This window comes from Hippopotamus amphibius, chromosome 7 (genome assembly GCF_030028045.1).
Source record: "Hippopotamus amphibius kiboko isolate mHipAmp2 chromosome 7, mHipAmp2.hap2, whole genome shotgun sequence".
NCBI lineage: Eukaryota > Metazoa > Chordata > Mammalia > Artiodactyla > Hippopotamidae > Hippopotamus > Hippopotamus amphibius.
This window is the reverse complement of record NC_080192.1, coordinates 134,626,323-134,639,914: the sequence shown is the minus strand read 5'-3', so window position 1 is coordinate 134,639,914 and position 13,592 is coordinate 134,626,323. Positions and strand designations below refer to the sequence as shown.

General features: G+C 54.4%; 1 protein-coding gene across 1 annotated transcript; it reads right to left on the bottom strand.

The window, feature by feature from the left end:
* Nucleotides 1–233: 233 nt before the first annotated feature.
* Nucleotides 234–7,350, bottom strand: OSR1 (odd-skipped related transcription factor 1). Its single transcript, XM_057743711.1, has 3 exons — nt 7,095–7,350; nt 1,908–2,607; nt 234–1,159 (listed from the first exon to the last, which is right to left on the bottom strand). Exons 2-3 carry the CDS (start codon nt 2,573–2,575, stop codon nt 1,024–1,026), a joined length of 804 nt encoding a protein of 267 aa, XP_057599694.1. The 5' UTR covers nt 2,576–2,607; nt 7,095–7,350; the 3' UTR covers nt 234–1,023.
* Between the last annotated feature and the right edge of the window lie 6,242 nt (nt 7,351–13,592).

The window sequence follows — 13,592 nt, the reverse complement described above, 5'->3', positions numbered from 1 at the left end:
TAAGGAATGGGGAGACTGAGACCCTAAGACCAAAGTGGAGGAGAAAAGTAAGAAAATAAATACGGGTGGGGTCCGAGGTTGACCAACACCCATCCCAATCCAGTGACCCAATAAGGGGAAAGTTGCGGAAGTGGGACAGGTCGGCTTGGGTAGCGAAACCCCGCTCCTCTCAAAGAAAGGGGCCGCCCAGTTTCCTGCGTTTGGGAGGGAAATTACCCATCCTGCAATGCCTGTAAAATAACCGTTTATTTAATATTTTTAAAAACTCCAGTGATAAATGTCCGTTACCGATGGTCAGCATAAAGTGCCAATCGCAATACATCGCCCTGCTCCTAGCCTTCTGCTCGCTCGCGGTGATGGTGCAGCGGAGCAAGGGAGTCGGAGGCCGGGCCCCCTCCAGCCCCAGGGCCCGAGGTCCCCGCCCAGCCGTCCGAGTCCGGGAGCCCAGCGCCCGCTGCGCGGCAGGAGCTGGGAGGGGCGCTCCCCGGCCCCGCGACGCCGGGGCCGGGTGGCTGAAGCAGATACAGGGATTACACTTTTGCAGGCTCCCGGGGGTGGGGATGGGGCGGGAGGAGGGGTTGGAAGCTGCGAGAGCACAGAACTTCTCTTCCTCTCCCCTCTCTCTCCGCAGTCAGAGTTACAAGCTTATATCATCAAAGAAAAAAAAAAATAAAGAAAACGTATAAAATAATAATAGAAAAAGTAATACTTCTGGGAGAGGTGCCGCTGAGGCTCCGCGAAGCTTTCGTTCTTTTTTTAACGCAGTTTCCCTTCCGCCACGTGAGTACCGCCTTTTGGCCAAGAGTTTAGCCGCGTCCTGGGGGAGCCGCCCGGGCGGCCGGGGTCACGGCCCGGGGCGGGGCTCTGGAGTTCTGCGTGCGCCCGGAACCCGGGGGACCGTGTTTGGGATGGGGGAAGGTCCCGGGAGCCCCTCCCGCTGTCCGCCAGAGTCGCCTTCGGCTTCTGGTCCCTCTGGAAGAGGGGGCGGCATGACCCAGGGTCCTGGTGCCCCGGAGGTTCTATTTAGCATTTGATCTTGGAGGTTTTGAGCTCCTTCACCTGTGAGTGTAGCGTCTTGTGGACAGCGAGAGTCCTGGACTGGCAGAATCCTTTCCCGCATTCTTGACACTTGAAAGGCTTCTCTTTGGAGTGAATATATCTGAGGGCAAAAACAGACCGAGAATTAATCCTTGCAAAATGATGCAATTATAAATATTATAAATAGTTATCCAAGGTCCCCTCCCACTGCAATGAGGGGCTTGCCCTCAAAAGAAAGGAGGTTGTGGGGGTACCTAGTGTGGAACAGGGCAATGCTGAGTTTGGGGATGGAATAGGGAGGTTAAGGAGACACCCCCGGGTGTGCACAGGTCCAGCTAGGCCGACCCCTGACTTCCTGATTAGAGGCCAGCACGGCCTCCTTATAAGGCCTGAGTCAACACGGAAGGTGAGTGAGGGGACCTGGGTGGGACAGTTTGCTGGAGCTGTGTTGTCCAAGACTGTGGCCACCAGCCACATGTAGTTATTAAAATTAAAATTAAGTAAAGCTAAAAAGTTAGTTTCTCAGTTACACTAGTTGCCCATTTCAAGTGCTTAATTGTCACATGTGCCATGTGTCACACTTTCCATCATCTCAGAAACTTCTATTGCACAGTGCTGCAGATGGAGGAAGCTGTGCTGTGCCTGTCTGGAGCTTGGGTCCTATTCCTCCCACATTCTCTCCGCCCATGCTCCAGGACCTCATCCCTGAGCTTTGTTGGTTTCCTTCCCAATTTGGGGGAATCCCTGAAAATAAGGAGGCTTGGAGCCTGTGAAGGGAGGGAGTCTCCTGAACCCGGGCATTAGGGAGGAGGATGGTGAGGACAGAAGCAGACAGCCAGCTCTCTTCTGGGCCACCCACAGTACTGCACCTGTGGTCTCGTAGGTGGTCTTGCCTCCGGAAGGCTTTGTGGCAGATGTCGCAAGTGTAGGGCCGCTCGTCCGTGTGCGTCCGCTCATGAATAAGGAGGTTGTAAGACTTAGTGAAGTGGCGGCCACAGAATTTGCAGACAAACTCCTTCTTGGTTTTGGAAGGCAGGCGTCCCCTCGTGGGCTTCTTTTCTGGGGACAGCTTGGTCACATCCAGGAGGGCGCCCAGCCCACCGGCGGGGGACCCGGGGCCCTCCCCGCGGCCAAGCTTGGACGGATCTTCTTGCGTGGCGGCCAAGGCCAGGTTGGCAAAATCAAAGCGCGGCTTGGTCTTGAGCGCCGCGGGGCCGCTGCTTCCAGCGGTGATCTCGGGCTTGGGCTGGATGACATGAGGGAACCAGGGGAAGGCGGGCAGCTGGAAGCGCGCGTCCACTAGGCTGGACACGGCGCCGGGCACTTTGGAGAAAGAGGACCGTGGCAAGTGCATGGCAGGGTAGCCCAGCGTCCACTGGTGCAGGTGCACGGCATGCAGCGCACTGAAACCGTACAGGTTGGGCAGGTGGTCCGAGGGCACCGTGGGCAGGCCATTCACTGCCTGAAGAAAGGAGTAGTTGGTGAGCTGCAGGGATGGGTGGATGGGCACCGGTGCTGGCAAGGTTTTGCTGCCCATGGCCGCGGTAGCTGTATGTTCTCAGTCTCGATCTGCAAGGAGAAGAAGGGGGGAGGGGAGAGAAACAGACAAGTTCAGGGCAGGTGCCCTCCTTCTAAGTTCCAGCCCAGCCTGTCCCCCTGAGCTGGAGCTGGGAACCTAAGATCCCACCCACGGAACTCACTGCCCTCACCAAGAAGACGGGAATCCTCGGTAATCCAAGGACTTCCAAATGGCCTCCGGCAGATACACACAACTGGATAGGAAACCAAACTAAATCTTATGCAGTGTGACTAACTTAAAATGAGAGTCTGCAGTGTACATGATACTGAAAAAGGCAGAAGCACAGGGAAACTGTTGTGCAAAGACTTATATCCAGGCAAGTCTGAGTCAACAGAGAATTATACTTTCCTGTAAAGATAACAGAAACTTGGAAGCACACTTACGCATTCATGTGCTGATAAACAAATACAGACTGCACACTGACAGATAAACACAGGTTCACACATTCTGAAGCAGAGTTGACAACAAGGTGCAAAGATAAACTGGGACAACCAGTATTGTGCCACTAAACAAAATGCAGGGAGGAGAACACACACACACTCCTCCGCTTGCGCACATGAGATCACACCGCACCTACAAAAAGCCTCACAGACAGCACACATACAAACGCACACAAATCTGCACATCTCCCAGCTCCTGTACATTAAGCCCTACTAGCTGATCATCAGTTTGGCTTCTAGAAGCCACGTCATCTTTCTCCTTACAACTCTGACCTCAAATTTGCTTTTCTGTATCACTATTAATGAGCCCTTTAGACACCACCCTCTCTGAAGCTGTTGCGGACTGACGCCCTTCTATAGCCCTTGGGGATAACCTTTGTTTCAGCAAGGACACTAACACCCACTTTTATGTACTCACTCAAACATGTGCAGTCATGTACAAGGGGGCTTCAGTGCCCTCCCTACTCCATAGGAAAGGGGGGCAGGGTCTTGGGGCTCTCAGGATGTTTGTGTGTGTGGTGAACACCCCTCTGCCCAGTCAGGTGGATTTGCCTACCAGCAACAGCATTGAGGCTGGGCCTTGCTGCTGTGGGCTACACACCCTCCAAATGCAAGGCCAGGGAGCTTGAGCAAAGTCAGAGGGAAGCCAAGCTGATGTGACAAGCAGTGTGGAGTCTCCTGGCCTCCCTGACCCTTTGTCACAGTCCCTAGCCTCTGTGGACAAGCCTGGACTCCACAGAGAGAACTTTTATGTCCGTGTCTCCCAGACAATCCTCACTCGGGTCTGTACAGTGGAGGCAAAAACAGGGAGAAAGAAAGGCAAAATTACACAGAGGCCCCGGGGAGGCTCAAGTCACTGGGGAGCAGGGTGCTTGGGGTGCACTTCTCCTTTGCCTGTCTCAGTCCCCTGCCTCCCACTTCTCCTCTTCTCCCTTTACTCCCCATTTCCCCTCTCCTCTTCCTTGGCTCTTTCTTCCAACCTGCAGCATGTCCCCATCCCTGGGATGTGCAGGCCCCTGCTCTGTTCCCTCCACAGCACACACTGACACCACCCAGGCAGCTTCTAAAGCCTAGCTTACCCTCAGCCCAGGCCCCTAAGGCTCAGGCTGCCTTTCACTACAGGGAAGCTTTTAATGTGAGGGCAGTGCCCTGCTGTTCCCGGGAGGAGTGAGGACAATCTTGACCTAGAAACCCTTTCCCTTGGAAGCTGGCGGGAAGGTCACTCTCGCTGTGGTGGGCTATAAGGAAAGAGGTTCTGCTGGGGGTGGAGAGTGCAAAACTCCGAGAGCCGGCAGAGATCTGCTTGCACAGGTTGAACCAAATGAAAACCAAGACGGACCGCAGCAATTAATTCGGCCTGGGGCTTAGGGAGGCACAAATCTGGGAGCCCGGGGCGAGCACCCCGGCAGCAGAGCCGCGGCCTCCGCAGCAGTCTTCTCCGCTGCGTTGATCACGGGGTCGCGCCAGAGACAACCCAAGACCCTCCTACAGCGCTGAGACAAGGGGAAACAAAATACGAATTGGGCCAGAGAGAAAGCTGGAGCCTGCTTGGGTTGGGAAGGGGGCGGGGGGAGAAAGAGGAGATGACTCGCAGACTTCAAAGGTCTGCCCAGACTTAGGCGAGGTGAGCGCTCTTTGATTTGCTGTCACCTCTGCTTCCCCTCCAGGCGCTGGAAATCAGATCCTTATCTCTGGCTCCCCGGGGCCCGCCGGGCGCCGCCGGGGCCTCCACTTGCTCCCCTAGTGCTCGGCCTACCCCCGGCGATGGCGGCAGAGCGCTGGGCTGCACCCGAGCCCAGGCCCGCTCCTTGCAGGGTTGGGGAGCCCACCAACCCCTCGTGTACTAACCTGGCCTTTCCTCCTCCACCCCCAGGAGCGGAGACCTTGGGCTCGGTAAGGGGAGGGGGCGCCTGCAGCCGACGCTGCTCTCGGGAGCCAACCTTTCCGGGCTATCTGCCCGATCTTGTTTCCCCCAACACTCAATTTATTTTTCTCAGCGGCGCAGCCAGTTTATTTTCTGCCGCATTCCGAGGGCAGGGCACCGCAGGCTCTCGTCAACGATTTTCCCGGGGACGAAATTCGTTCGAAACGTGGCTCTCTACACTAAGTAGTACCAAGAATGGGCCGAATTCACGATCCAGTTTCAGGCGGTCAGCTAAGAGAAAAACACAGTCTCACACTCGCCTCTCCCGCCGAAGTGGAGGAGCAAACGCCCAGCCCCTCTGGCTCCCGTTGCCCTGACCCCGGAACCCCAGCGTGAACGCTTTAGATCTTCAAACACGAGAGGAAACACCTCTCCCCAGGCCGCAGACCAGGCATCCACTCGGCTAGGAGCTAGGACCTCGGGATCTGGGAGGTGCGCGTAAGGGTGCCGACTATGCGCATCAAACGCCATTCGCGCTTCCCAGCCCGGGTCCCCGCGCGGCGCAGAGACTGTTTCCCTCGTGCGGTAGAGCGCCAGCTTCGGGTCTGCCGCCAGCCCTATCCCGGGCATTAATGAAGTGTGCAGAGTCTATTAAAGTGGTTTATTCGGGGCTAATTGAGCGTGAGCGAGTTAACTGCTTGCATTAATGAGGACGGAGCGAGCTCCACGAGCTTGCGCCTGGAGGAGTCTAGCATCAGCCCCAGAAAATCATCCTTGACACCGAATCCCCAACACGCGTGGTGACAGGCGTCCGGACCCCTGGCGAGAGGACTGACCAGCACGGGATACTTCTGTTTAATTCTCCCAACGAACGAGATCGAACCCTTCGGCTAGGCGGCCATCACCCCTGCGTTTAAACGCCCGCTGGGTCCTCAGCGATCTGCTCCCCAATCTTATTGAAATCGCAATTATTTCGAGGAGCCTCGGATAGAACAGCTACTCACTGGTCGCCCTCTATCCGTTGCCCCCGCCCCCCGCGTCCTTGCCAGCCCCTCTCTTCTCTAGGAGGCCATGAACCTGGGAGATTAACTAGCCTTGCACGTGGTTTCTGTTCCCAAGAGTCAGCGCGCAGCTCTTAGCCCGGGTGAAATTTACCAAATTGTGGTAACAAAGAAACCCTCGCAGCTACTCTATGCTCCAAGAACATACCCCGCCACTGGCCGAGCTGATGAAAAAAGACTGGATGTGGGTTTTCATTCCTCTTATCAGAGAAATTTCGGGGGAGAAATTAGTTCAGCAGGCAGCCCGTCACCTCTTTTCCTCTCTCCTCCGGCTCCCACCTTCTCTCCCGAAGGGAGACAGTCAGGGGAGCAAACGAATCCTTCCCTTCCAAGCCCGAAACTGAGAACACCCGCGGCTCCGCAGTGTTTCCGCTGCTGGGGCGTGCGGGTCTCTGATTGGGAAGTAGAGTTCGCGCCCCCTGCGTGCTCCGCTGCACCCGGACAGTCGCGGCTTACGCTCCAGGCCTTGACCACACAGAGCAATCATCGGATACAGAACACCCTGAAGTCAGAGCGCAAGTGCAAGGCGGGTCAGGCACGCGGCCCTGTGCTCCCAAGTCGGGCCGGCCTCGTACCTGAGCGCAAATCGGTCAAAGACAAACTCTCAAGAAAGCGCGACCCGGCGGGGGCATGCACCTGTCCCTGGCGCGGGCGGCTGCGGCCGTGGCCATCCATCCGCTCCCTCTTCCTTCTTCGTCAGCTAAGGTAGGTCAGGTTGGGCTAGGCGCGCGTCTCGGGAAAGTTTGTGCCCGCATAAGTTGCTACGATATTTTAGAGGGGGGCCACACGCTGACTTCCGAAGTCCGCGGGCACCTCGCCTGGGATTCCGCGAAGCCGGCTGGCGCTGGGGTCAGTAGTGGGGGCCCGCCCCCTCATTCCCCCGGGGTCAGAGGCCGAGGACCCCGCACGGGATGCCGCTGAGCCAGCACCCCCCAACCACCCAGGACTGCAGCTGCTCTCACTTTCACAAAGGTCCTGCAGCCTTCGTTTGGCAAGAGGAGCTTCTTTCCGGGACAGAGAGAAAAGGGAGACACCCGCCGAGCGGTGACAGGGAACCCGGGAGTCCTGCCCGCAATCCCCTCGCCGACCCGGGCGCCCAGGGCTGCAGTTACCTTATTCCGCGGCGGTCCCGGGGCTGAGCGCGTCTCTGGGGCTCCCGTTGCGGGGGACCCGGGAAGCCTGCGGCGCTGGATTCCACAGGCACCCCCGGAGCTCAAGAGTCCTGGCCCCTCTCCGGCTGCGGGGACTCGGAGCGCCCGACACGCGGGAGCGCTCAGCGGCCCCGGAGTCCTGTCCGCCCTGGGATGGTGAACTTCTCTCGCGGCTCCTACGTTGGGTCTGAACCCGGAGCCGCTGAGAACGCGCTGGGGAGAGACCGAGCTCCGACTCACTCACCCTTTAGCACCGAGCCGCCTACTTATTTTAATCCACCACCCTCCCTCCTCCCTCCCCCCCCCCCCCCGCCTCAGGATTCCTCCCCTCCCTCCCCTGCTCACCGCCCCCCCAATCCTGCCCTGCGCCTGCGCAGTGAGAAATAAAGTTTTGCTGGCCCAGGCAGCCGACTGTAGCAGCGGCCCTCGCCTGGCCCCGGCCTCCCGGGATCTGCGTCCCCTTATTCCTTAGTCCTGTGCGACCCTTTCTGCATTGTTAGGCCCACGAGGTCCCCCCAGACGCGCTAGAGGAAACATCCTCTAGCAGATGAAACCAGGCGGAAACCGCTCATTTCGCAGTCCCCTTCGTGCGAGCCTAGGACACAGCCTGTGCAAGGTCTGGGTAGGCGGGGGCGGTGCGTCGGGATCCCGGCGCCTTAGCTTGGGCTCCAGGGCACCTCGGCCTCGGATGACTAGCCTCTTCTTCCAGAATCCCTTCTGGCGTGGAGCATCTCCTGGACATCCGAGAGTGCTCAGCGCCAGGGCCATAACCCAGACTCCAATGCCTGTGGCTGACCCCCAACCCTGGGTTATGGAGTTCGCTAGAAAGATTAGAGGCGGAGGATGGGGCAAGAAGTCAAGAAAGTTGTTTTCCTAAGACCCCAAAGCCTTCTGGGATTCACACCCTCTAATCATGTATTCGTTTGGTTTAGGAGGATGGATGGGGATTTGGAGAATGAGCGGCACAGGCTCAAGGTTCAAGCTGCAAAGTTCTTCAGCTCCAAGACCTTTGAGTCCAAGGGGCTGGTTCAGGCGGAATTTGCGGTCTATGTGAGGGTCAGGATCCTGGCTGCGAGTAGTTCTGTCTTCACTGCTGATGCTTTAGGGAGAGTACTTGTACCCTCTTGACTGCCTGGCTCTAAGAGCTGACCTCCAGCTGACCCCAGCCCAGATCCCTCCCTGCCACCTCTCTGGAAGAGCCGGCCCTGGGTTCAGAGGAGGAGCTGGTTTCTCAGACTTGGGTGGGTCCAGATTCACACCACTGCACTCCCAGGGTCTGCCCCAAGACTGCTGCTGAATGATCCCTCTGAGCCCTGGAGACTGGATCTTGGTCTTGGTGGGTCTCTAGCATATTGGTACTGCATCTCTGGGGAGGAGCTGCCACTTTGTCCAGCTTCAGTCTGCAATTCTGAGCTGACTTTTTTTTTTTTAAAAAAAACCCGGTTCCCTGACCTAGGAAAATGGTAGTGGAAATGCCCCCCAAAAGGAATAGCTGGAGGAGACCCTGGTCTTACCCCCAGGCCTTTAGAACAGAACCTGGCCTCCAGCCCGTAGGTAACTTTGGTTTGGGCAGGGAGGAGGAAAAGAGGATGCAGTCTTTGCCCCAAGGGACTGCATTCACTCCCTGCAGGTTAGTGCTAGAGTAAGGAACCCATATGTTTGCCTGTGAGGCTGGAATCCTAACAACTGCCAGCGTGGGGCGACACTCTGGCCTTTGGGAACAGAAGGAGTTGAGGTCACCCCCTTCCCTGAGATTCCAAGGCAGCAAGTTCCAAGAGCAGAGGAAGGCCGGGAGGGAAAGTCCAGCAGGGCACTCCTGGATTGTACCAGCTTCCACCTTGGGCCGGGGAATCTGTGTGCACTAGTCTCAGGTTCTCCTAGGAGACAAAGCTTGGCAACTTTCATTACCAGCAGTGAAAGAATCCAAAGAGGTCTCCATAGTGGAGCATCTGGCTGTCCAGACCGCTTAGAAAATGTCCCCTAGGAAGAGGACATTCAGGTCGGATAGGGCCTCCTGGGGTATACAAAGCCCATCTCTTGCTCAGAACTCCACCAAGTGCAACTGTGCTCCCTCCATCATTCCACTTGCCTTTTTCTTCTGAATCAGGGCCCCTGGCCAACATGCCTTAAAGACTTCTAGAAATCTCCAGGTAGTAGGATCCCTAAAGAGCTCTCAGAGAAAGTTTCTTTATTCTAAAGAAAGGGCCATGCAAGGGCCGGTTGTATAATGCTGCTTTTGCCGGGTTACCTGGAAAATTGATCCCAACTTGGGTCAAATCCTGTAACTTAGCTGGTCTGGGACAAGATGGGGCTGCAAGGCTGGAGCTGGTCCCTCCTGGCCCAGGATCTCTGGCTTTGCCTCTCATGCTGCCTCCTTTGGAGCTGGTCTGCAAGGTAGGACAGGACAAGGTGAGAGAAAGAGGTATAGGACACTGGCATCACCTGCCTTGGATCAATTTCAGACACCTGGCTTCAACAACATTCTTTCTAGGTCTTGGACAGTGAACACCTTCAGGAAGTTGGGATAACTAAATTCAAGATTTGCTAGTTGCCTGAGAGTCCTCCATCTCAATTCGCAAACCCAAGGGGATGACCCCAACCCTCACCTCAGTCTCCAGTGAAGATCAAGCAGATCCTAGTTCCCTCTGGACCAGCCCTGGAAAAAGCCCTGGAAGCTAAGAACTCTCTGTGCAACGGGAGCAAAGGGGGGTGGGGTGGGGGGGTGGTTCCCCTCCCCCGCCTATTTAAGAGAAATTGATCAGCCTGAACTGAGTCTAGGTCGCCACGATGCTCCTGGACTGCCGCTTGGCTAGACTGAGGAGAACAGGACTCAGGACACTTAAGGGCTACCAGGTTACTTTTCAGCAAAGGGTGATTGGTTTAAAACTCGCAAGGACACTATGGTTCCAACGTGGTCAACGTCCTCTGTATACGGGATCCAACCACGCTATGGCCCCGGAGCTCAGTGAAGGTGGAGAAGCTCCTGTCTGGACGCCCATGCTATTCCTGGGCGTCCCGTGCCCTCTGTCCCCGCGGCTGCAGCCTCTGCTCGCTTAGAGCCCGCGGGCGCCAGCCAGGAACCAGACCCCGCGCAAACTCCGCCGCTGCTCCTTCTGGTTCGCCCACCCACCTCCCGCACGGTGCAGCCGCGGGCGCCCGAGTCTGGGACAGAGCAGCCTTGGGAAAATGGCCCCACAGTAGCGATCAGGCCTCCAACTCCGGATTACTCTCCGCCAGTGCCGGTGGGGTCCAGCAGGGAGCGATACCCAAGCCGGCCCGTGGCACAGGGTCATGGACCGCCCTGATCCCAGTCCCTCAGTGAGCCCTCGCCGCCGCCTTTCCTGGGCACGATGGGGTGGTGACAGCCTCTGCCGGTCTCCCCGCCCCAACCCCGGACCCTCTCCGGACTCCTGCTTACTCGTAAGGAAAGTGCTCCAGCCTGTCTTCAGAGTGAAAATTGAACAGCTTCCAGAAAATTAACTAGAACGTGCCTTATTTTGCTTTGGGGGGTTTGGATAAAAAATTAACCCCACCTCTCCTCACTTTCCCAGCCACACAAAAATGACCTCATTTTTATTTAATGGAATTTACTTAGTAATTGCGAGCTTTTGCTTCCAAAGCAAGCGTTCCTGTAACTACTTTGTGGACAATTGGGGAGTCTGCTCATTTGACCCCCCTCCCCTTTAAGCATGTACAGAGCATTCAAATAACCGGGAGATTTAGGTATCCCTCTGTAATCATTTAGATGATGGATTGTAATGGCTCGATAGTTCCTCTGGAACCATTACGATCAATCAGATCAAAATCCAGCTTTGGGGGAAAGTTTTTAAGCACGGGAGGTAGGCAACAGGACATCCACACACACTTGTGCAGATAACACGCTCGATAAGGTATAAGAAACTACAGGATCTTAGGAGAATAGATCACTGGTGAGCCCAAGAGCCCGTGTTTATTGTGACAGCGACAGGCAAGTTACAGTATCAAAACTGAAAGGGAAACTGAACTGTTTTTCCAGGCAGTTCCCGTTTCCTAAGTGCTTTATGAGCACATAAGTATCTTGTAACTATTTGTCACCCTAATAAATAAAACAATTCACGCATGCATATATCTACTCTTGGTTTATGAGAAGATGTATGAAGCACGAAGATCATGCGGAATTGCATGAACTCTGGGCATGCTAGCACCAGTAAAATGGAATGAAAATCACACCTTAAGTTGTGAAGATCAAATGTAAAATGTGCACAGAAATTGTGGGGAGTTTTTACTTTTTGTACAACTATGAGTTGTCAAAATTATTTTCGACGGATCTACGTTCTAAGATTACTGAATTTTCCTTTTGTCCAAAGGTGGAAATAAATGTATTAGAAACGACACAGTGTCTAATCAAACTGTGGATGATGAAAAAACAAACAAACAAAAAAAGTTATTTTAACTGAATCGCGTATAGTCGGGGGAAGCCCTGATGACAAAATTACCTTACTACACCCGTGGTGCTACGTCTTTGACAGGCTACATAGGCGGCGGTCGGCGCTGGAGGAATGAGCATTCTCGGTAATTAATTTCCAGACACTGGAGGGTTATTATCTGCATAGCGATTTCCTGCGAGGGAACTCGGAGCAAGTCTGGCTGCGATGTTTTATCGAGAGACTTGGGGGACGCAATCCTAAAGAAAACCCGCCACCTGCTGGTGAGCAAGTGACATCTCCCGGTGCCCCTTCCTCGAAAAGTCTCAAATCCAGTGGTCTCCAGAGTGGGGTTTTTTTCCGCCTTACGTGTTCTTTTCTGAGTTACAAAACTCGCCTTTACCCGTTTAAAACTACACACGTTCTTGCTTTCCAAAGAACAAACAAGCATTCTGGTTCCCTGCTCCAAATTTGCGAGGGTTTTTTTGGTTTTGTTTTGTTTTTAAGAATCCGAAATCCTTGGCAACTATCTACCACTATTAGTTTCTGGTCCTGGGAAAGCTGAGGAACCAGCATCTACTGTAAATGTTTTCTGCACTCTCCGAGCTGGGTTAGCGCTCCCTCCCAGGTAGCTCCTTGGAGGTGAGGAGGCTCTGGCTCTTGTGCCCACTTCCTCCCTGCTCCCCAGCTCTGGAGGAGCATCTGGACCTGGCCCCTCCCAAGATTCCCAGCTGGGCTTTCTGAAGAACACAAGAAATGGAGAGGGAGAGGCTGCTTCTGTGAATCAGATTCCCTGAAACACGCCACGCCTCCTCTTACCCTCACCTTCCTCCCAGGATTCCAGGTCCTTTGCGGCTCCCTTTCCTTCCTGGAATTCCCTACAGCATATTTTAGCTGGACCCTCTCTATTCCTTGGTATCAAAGCTGAAACTTAGAAAAAAGTTGTTTCAAGTTTTATTGAGATGTAATTGACATATATAACATTGTGTAAGTTTAAGGTGTACAACCTGTTGGTTTGATACATTTATATATTGTAATATGATTACCACCACCATAGAGCTAGCTAGCTCACATCTCTATCATTTCACATGATTCGCATTTCTTTTTGGTGGTGAGAACAATTACGATCTAGTTTCTTAGCAACTTTGAAGTTAGTAATACAATATTGTTGACTATAATCATGATGCTTTGCATCCAGAACTTATCTACTAGTTGCAAGTTTGTATCCTCACCGTCTCCACAATTCCCCCCAGTCCCAGCCCCCAGGCCCCAGCCCCTGGTACCCGCCATTCCACTTTCTGTTTTAGAAGTTCAGCAAAGCTGCATCTTTGTTGCTCTCTTTTCCCTGTTCTCAAAGCTCCAGCTTTCAGGATAGAGACCGGAAGAGAGAAGTCTGAAAAATATACCTGTTAACATGCTCTTTGTTTTGTCCTCTGCCTACTGAAGAAAACTGGGAGTAGGAGATCCTTGGGGGCCACTGCTGTGCTGCTCTCACAGGCCTCTATCCACCTTCCTTACAACACTCCTTGCAGGCACCCTGGGAAGTTTAGAGCTGAAATTGAACAATTTCTAATAAGGAAGAAAACAGAGGCTGAAATTGCTTTCCAAGACTCTTACAGCACTCCTTGGAGCAAAGGCTTGAGATCTTATGCAGAGAAAACAAGCTAGGGACTGAGGGAAAGACAGGCTCCCTGCCCATGCTCCAGGCTGTTGGAGGAAGGCTTTGTTCCCTGCCACCCATCACTCTCTGCTCCAGTGAGAGGTAGGGTTTCCCAGCTCCTTATTCTGAGCTTGCAATGAGAGGTGGAAAGGGAAGGGACCTGACTTAGACATGCTAAAGCACTACTAAGGCCGCTTGGAGCTCCCTAAGTGATGTAGAGCCCTGGGGTGCCTCCCCCATGCATGAATAATGATGTTGACTGGATGGGAGGGGATGGGGGCTTCTGCCTCTTTAGTGTTTACGATTGGGGTCTTCCTGCGTTCAGACTGTCACACTGAAGAAGTGCTCATGGAACTTGGAAGACATCCAGATGTAGCTCTAAGAAGTGGTGTCTAC

Excerpts from the sequence above, each read along its gene's own strand:
- OSR1 (XM_057743711.1), bottom strand. The coding sequence starts at position 2,575 with ATGGGCAGCAAAACCTTGCCAGCACCGGTGCCCATCCACCCATCCCTG. Across the intron at positions 1,160-1,907 it reads GACCACCTACGAGACCACAG|ATATATTCACTCCAAAGAGA; the intron begins GTGCAGTACTGT and ends TTTTGCCCTCAG.